Source organism: Entelurus aequoreus, linkage group LG17 (assembly GCF_033978785.1).
Source record: "Entelurus aequoreus isolate RoL-2023_Sb linkage group LG17, RoL_Eaeq_v1.1, whole genome shotgun sequence".
NCBI classification, from domain to species: domain Eukaryota; kingdom Metazoa; phylum Chordata; class Actinopteri; order Syngnathiformes; family Syngnathidae; genus Entelurus; species Entelurus aequoreus.
Window position 1 is genome coordinate 4092845 of NC_084747.1, and position 7500 is coordinate 4100344.

Genomic DNA, 7500 nt, shown 5'->3' on the forward strand with positions numbered 1-7500 from the left:
TCTTGCAAGCGGTAGAAAATGGATGGATGCATGGAATTTGTTTTGTCAATTTAATTACTCCAACTTTATTTTCATTAAGCTAATATTACTACTTTAAGTTTAATCAAATTACATATTTTATAGCATAACATTTTATTTTTATTTGCTCTGAATATTACTACTTCATTCTTGTAAAATTAAGTTAGTTTTTGGCATTTTTCCACTTCAGTCTTATAAAACGTCATTTTTAACCATCCACATTTATTATAAAATCTTGATTTTTTTGTTTTTTATTACTATTTACTCTCTGTTTATATTATTTTATTCTATTTCTGATCATCATTGTTATTATTATTAATTTATTTTTTATTTTATTTTAAAATGTTGATTTTTTTTAAAGTCATTTTTAACCATCCACATTTATTCTAAAATGTTTATTTTTTTATTTTTTTTAAAAAAGTCATTTTTAACCATCCACATTTATTTAAAACGTTGATGTTTTTTTTAAGTCATTTTTTTCCCAAAAAATAGTCATTTTTAACCATCCACATTTATTCGGGCGGTATAGCTCGGTTGGTAGAGCGGCCGTGCCAGCAACCTGAGGGTTGCAGGTTCGATCCCCGCTTCCGCCATCCTAGTCACTGCCGTTGTGTCCTTGGGCTATATAAATGTAATTCACTTCACTTCACTTATTCTAAAACGTCATTTTTAACCATCCACATTTCTTCTAAAATGTTGATTTAAAAAAAAAAAAGAAGTCATTTTTAACCATCTACATTTATTTAAAACGTTGATTTTTTTTTTTTTTTTAAAGTCATTTTTACCATCCACATTTATTCTAAAACGTTGATTTTTTTAAAGTCATTTTTAACCATCCACATTTATTCTAAAATGTTGATTTTTTTCAAAAAAGTCATTTTTAACCATCCACATTTCTTCTAAAATGTTGATTTAAAAAAAAAAAAGAAGTCATTTTTAACCATCTACATTTATTTAAAACGTTGATTTTTTTTTTTTTTTTTAAAGTCATTTTTACCATCCACATTTATTCTAAAACGTTGATTTTTTTAAAGTCATTTTTAACCATCCACATTTATTCTAAAATGTTGATTTTTTTCAAAAAAGTCATTTTTAACCATCCACATTTATTCTAAAATGTTGATTTAAAAAAAAAAAAAAAGTCATTTTTGGCCATCCACATTTATTTAAAACGTTGATTTTTTTTTTAAAGTCATTTTGTAACCATCCACATTTTTTCTAAAATGTAGATTTTTTCCCAAAAAAATAGTCAATTTTAACCATCCACATTTATTCTAAAACGTAGATTTTTTTAAGTCATTTTTAACCATCCACATTTATTCTAAAATGTTGATTTTTTTCAAAAAAGTCATTTTTAACTATCCACATTTCTTCTAAAATGTAGATTCCCCCCCCCAAAAAGTCATTTTTAACCATCCACATTTATTCTAAAACTTTGATTTTTTTTAAAAAAAAGTCATTTTTAACCATCCACATTTATTCTAAAATGTTGATTTAAAAAATTAAAAAAAGTATTTTTTAACCATCCACATTTATTTAAAACGTAGAATTTTTTTTTTTTTAAAGCCTTTTTTAACCATCCACATTTTTTCTAAAATGTAGATTTTTTTCAAACATTACTAGTTTAGTTCCATACGATACGTCTGAATATGTCATAAAATTATCGTTGTTTTTTTCCTCTGAATATTACGACTTTATTTATAGTACAATTCAGATTTTTTTTTTTCTTGTATTATTTTGCTTTTTGACAATGACAACCTGAGTCATGGATACGTTTTTTTGCGTCAATTTTATTACTTTTTCTTGGTAATCTTACAAAATGTTGCATGTTCAACCATCATTTTAATACTTTATTGATATAAATGAACACTTTTTCCGACAGTATTTATGTAGTCATATGCATGTATTCTTCCTCATAGTTAGTTGTCTTTATAATCATGCAGCAACTGTATGAATATGTATAAGTAAATGAGTGATATCTTTGGAAAGGCAAAACTGTGTTGGATGGCATTGATGGGGTACCTACTTTAGCGTGTGTTTACTTGATGACTTCTTTGCTTCTTTTGTCACTTTTTCCTCCAAGTGCTCTGACGGACAGCTCCACCTAGGGGGTCACATAGGAACACCATGTCGGGTAAAAAGGCGTCGAGTACAAATGTAAACATTTGGTTTGTTTGTTTGTTTACAGGCCAAGCGAGCTGTGCAGCGAGGAGCCACCGCCGTCATCTTTGATGTGTCGGAAAACCCGGACGCCATCGACAAGGTTGGTACAGCGTCTGTTAAATATAACAAAACATAATAGGTGAGAAAGATACTAGTTCTGAAATATAATAAAATGTTAGATCAAAAATAAATGCATATATACTGCACGTACAAAACAATGATTATGGCGTTCCCTTACACCCTTAGTCTACATGCAATTCAGTATTGTGGAGCTACAGTAGCACCGAGGGTTGTCACGATACCATTTATTTATTTTAAATTGCCTTTCAAATGTCTATTCTTGGTGTTGGCTTTTATCAAATAAATTTCCCCCCAAAAATGCGACTTATACTCCAGTGCAACTTATATAAGTTTTTTTCCTTCTTTATTATGCATTTTCGGCCGGTGCGACTTATACTCCGGAGCGACTTATACTCCGAAAAATACGGTATTCCTCGTCCTCCAGTAAGAAACGTACTTTATTTGTCGCCATGGAGACGAGGATTAGTGATTTAGAAGTAGCTAAAACACGGCGGCTGGATGTTAGCGGCTCGCTAGCTAGCCGTGTCTTAAAGCACCTCTTGCAGAGCAGCGTTTTAATGTCACCTTTATTATTAGTTTTTAAGGCAAAATGCGTCCATTCTCTCCTTTCTGTCGACACACTGTGTCTGCCTGTAAGTACTCCGTGTGTGTGCGTTGCCGAACATGCTCCTCTGCTCGTAAAACCAGCATTAAAAGAAAAACAAAAAAAGGGAAGCGGTATTTTTTAGAGGCGGTTTATGATTCATTAGTACTGCGGTACTTTAGTAGTAACCCTAGTAGCACCACAATGTACACAAAGTACATTATATCATTATTTTTAGCCTGTGTGTTCCCCTCCACTACCACAGGTGGCACTATTTACACTTTTCCACTTTTCTTCTTACGTACGACCTGACCTCATTTGTTCTCCTGTAATATTCTCAAAAGATGACTTTTATAAAACAAAAAACGTACTTAAAAATGATTTAATTTTTAAAAAAATATTATGCAACTTCTGCAAGAATGAAAACATTAATTGACCTAACAATTTTTGTTTTTATTTCGTCCCCATTTTTTTTTTTATTCTTGTGAAAATGAATGATTTGAAATTCATATTATATTATAATCAGAATGTCATACATTTTTAAACGTCTTTTGTTTGTTCAAAACTTGCTAACAGAAATATAAATGACAAAACTGTGTATGAAATTACATTATTGTCATATATATAAGAAAATAAATATTATTTTCCGAAAAATTGCAACTTAATCTTTGTAAGAATAATTTTTTTTTTTTTAAATCTCATTTTTTAACACCCTAAAAATTTTTTATTTTTTTTTCTGGTAATAATTAAAAAAAAAAAAGTAAAACAAATGTGACTTAATTCCGACAATAATGACCCTCATGTGTGTCAGTGAAAGTGTCCAAAGTCACATGACCTCATATTTAGCGAGCAGCACTTTCAAGTGGAGAAGAATACAACACAAGCGCCAGCCATTCTTCTGTGCTATTCATGCTCGCCACGCCAGGCCTGGACTTGTAATTTCTCCCTCCTCCTCCTCCTCCTCCTCCTCCTCCTCCTCTCCTTGCTGGCTGGCGGGTCGTAAAGTGCGTAGCAGAGAGATAAAAGGCATTGCACGGCGACCACATGAAAGGCAGCGCCGGGCAGCCATGCTGAATTCCCCCGAGAGGCTTTTCCAGTCAGAGCTGGCCCGTCAGCACAGACGAGGGCCGCGAGGCTGAGGGGCGAGGAGGCGGAGCTTCGCCAGGATTAAAAAAGCCCGCCGCCTAGAACTGAGCAGGGGAACTTTTCAAAGTAAATAATTAGCCTACTTTTTTTTAGTGGGGGGGGGGGGGGGGGGGGTGTTGTTGTCAGCCATCACGCAGACACTTCAAGTAATTAACTGTTCTCTAGGAAGATTCTAGAAGCCAATAAAAGGAGTTATTTTCAGGAAAGAAAACTGTATTGTTACAAAAGAAGACTTTTGACATTTTACGACAAAACATCTGAGCATATTTTGTTTAGTTGTTTAGAGTTTAAAAGGTCTTCAATATTACGAAACTTTACTTTTATAGATTTATCTTTTAAAAACAAGAGGAAAAAAAGAATAGACTGTGCCAAAAAAGTTAGTTTAGAATTCTTGTAAAATTCTAACTTAAACAAGAATTTACTCAAAATTCTTCATTTTTTGTGCTTTAAAAAAAAATGTTTTAATGAAAATATATTACTTCAAGTATATTTCATGTGAAAAAGAATTTTTATATGTCAGTAATTTTATCAGATTAGTTCAACCTTTGCATTTTGATCAATCGCGATCAAACACGTGCATATTTAAAAATAGGTTTAAAAAAGGCCTTCAAATATTAGACTTTAACAAAAGTATTTTGACTTTTTTTTTTTTTTTACTTTTATAGATTCATCTTTAAAAACAATAGGAAAAAAAAGAATAGATTGTGCCAAAAAAGTTAGTTTAGAATTCTTGTAAAATTCTAACTTAAACAAGAATTTACTCAAAATTCTTAATTTTTGTGCTTTAAGAAAAAAATAAAAAATTTAATGAAAATATATTACTTCAATTATATTTCATGTGAAAAATATATTTTATATATCAGTAATTTTATCAGATTAGTTCAACTTTTGCATTTTGATCAATCGCGATCAAACACGTGCATATTTAAAAATAGGTTTAAAAAAGGCCTTCAAATATTAGACTTTAACAAAAGTATTTTGACTTTTTTTTTTTTTTTTACTTTTATAGATTCATCTTTAAAAACAAGAGGAAAAAAAGAATAGACTGTGCCAAAAAAGTTAGTTTAGAATTCTTGTAAAATTCTAACTTAAACAAGAATTTACTCAAAATTCTTCATTTTTTGTGCTTTAAAAAAAAAAATGTTTTAATGAAAATATATTACTTCAAGTATATTTCATGTGAAAAATATATTTTATATATCAGTAATTTTATCAGATTAGTTCAACCTTTGCATTTTGATCAATCGCAATCAAACAAGTGCATTTTTAAAAATAGGTTTAAAAAAGGCCTTCAAATATTAACCTTTAACAAAAGTATTTTGACTTTTTTTTTTTTTTTACTTTTATAGATTCATCTTTAAAAACAAGAGGGAAAAAAAGAATAGACTGTGCCAAAAAAGTTAGTTTAGAATTCTTGTAAAATTCTAACTTAAACAAGAATTTACTCAGAATTCTAAATTTTTGTGCTTTAAAAAAAAAAAAAAAATTTAATGAAAATATATTACTTAAATTATATTTCATGTAAAAAAAAGAATTTTTATATGTCAGCAATTTTATCAGATTAGTTAGACTTTTGCATTTTGAGCAATCGCGATCAAACACGTGCATATTTAAAAATAGGTTTAAAAAAGGCCTTCAAATATTAGACTTTAACAAAAGTATTTTGCCTTTTTTTATTTATTTATTTATTTTACAAATGCAATCGAGTAAGTTGCACCTTTTCCAGAATGGTCCCAATAAGGAGAGAATATATTTGTGATTTTACAAGAATAAGGTCATATTTTAAATAAAACCAAAACTATTTGACAAAATATTGTTAGAATTTTGAAGAAAAAAAAGCTGTTGTAACAAAAAAGGGGCAACATTAAGAGGGTACAGTTGTCTGTTTATTATTATTTTACGAACAAGTCCAAATATTACAAAAAAGGTCTTAGTATTTAAAAAAAAAAAAAGGTTTTATTCGTAATTCATTAATAATATTTCAATAATTAACATTCCACTAAAAATTAATTTGATTAATCATGTAATTGGACAAAATATACTTTTTGTCTAGTTTTTTTTTTTTTTAGTTTGGTTAAGAGCAATTGCAAATATACCAAAAAAAATAAGATATTTTATAAAATGACTCATCTATTTCTGATACAAATAAATGATTTTCAAATAAAACCTTCACGAGCCTTCACTTGTATGTTCGCCAATTGAGAGATTGAAGTTGTAATATTGCCAGACAAACGTGGTGTTATTAATAGCAAGAGAACAATCTGGCATATTTTTCCCAGGAAAAAATATGTGGTTTTAAAAACAAGTCAACATATTTCGGGAACAATTAAAATAAGTCTTAGTGGTAAGTGAAAAATTATTCCACAATAAAATGTTTTAAACAATTTGGTGTTTTTCCTTAAAAAATAAAATAAAATAGTATAAGTTGTATTTCCCCCCAAAAATGAAAGGTTGACAGGAATAAAATTATATTTTTCTAAGAAAAAAAACTTTCTATAAACTTTGTGCTTGGATTGTGTTTTACAATCTTTGGAGCTTTTTAGGCTTTTTCCACCTTGCTGTTTTATTTTCTTTTTTTGGGGTGGAGGGGTGGCATCGTTGGGATATAAACAAAAAAATATTCTGACATTTGGGGCAGACGGTAGATGTGTGATGTATGCAAATATGATGTAATGGATAGGAATGTCTGATGCTGGATGTCAATAAAAATGTAATGGAAAAAAAAATGTTTAAAAGTAATTTTTAACCATCCACATTTCTTCTAAAATGTAGATTTCCCCGCCCCCAAAAAGTCATTTTTAACCATCCACATTTATTCTAAAATGTAGATTTTTTTTTTTAAAGTCATTTTTAACATCCACATTTATTCTAAAATGTAGATTTTTTTTAAGTCATTTTTAACCATCCACATTTATTCTAAAATGTATATTTTTTTTTTTTAAAAAGTCATTTTTAACCATCCACATTTCTTCTAAAATGTAGATTTCCCTGCCCCCAAAAAGTCATTTTTAACCATCCACATTTATTCTAAAATGTAGATTTTTTAAAAAAAAGTCATTTTTAACATCCACATTTATTCTAAAATGTAGATTTTTTTTAAAGTCATTTTTAACCATCCACATTTATTCTAAAATGTAGATTTTTTTAAAAAAAGTAATTTTTAACCATCCACATTTCTTCTAAAATGTAGATTTTTAAAAAAAAAGTCATTTTTAACATCCACATTTATTCTAAAATGTAGATTTTTTTAAAGTCATTTTTAACCATCCACATTTATTCTAAAATGTTGATTTTCCCCCCCCAAAAAAGTCATTTTTAACCATCCACATTTATTCTAAATGATGATTTTTTTAAAAAAAGTCATTTTTAACATCCACATTTTTTCTAAAATGTAGATTTTTTTCAAACATTACTAGTTTAGTTTCATACAATTCATCTGAATATGTCATAAAATTATCGTAGTTTTTTTCTCTCTGAATATTACGACTTTATTTATAGTAAAATTATGA

The 7500-nt window shown here is 28.7% G+C and overlaps 1 protein-coding gene across 2 annotated transcripts in view; it reads left to right on the forward strand.

Annotated features, from left to right (window-relative positions):
• The window catches only part of znrf3 (zinc and ring finger 3), a 162875-nt gene that overhangs the window by 135391 nt on the left and 19984 nt on the right, over nucleotides 1-7500 (forward strand). For both annotated transcript variants that reach the window (XM_062024430.1, XM_062024431.1), the window contains exon 3: nucleotides 2207-2281. In XM_062024430.1, coding sequence (XP_061880414.1) covers nucleotides 2207-2281 — 75 coding nt within the window. The remainder of the gene's footprint in view (nucleotides 1-2206; nucleotides 2282-7500) is intronic.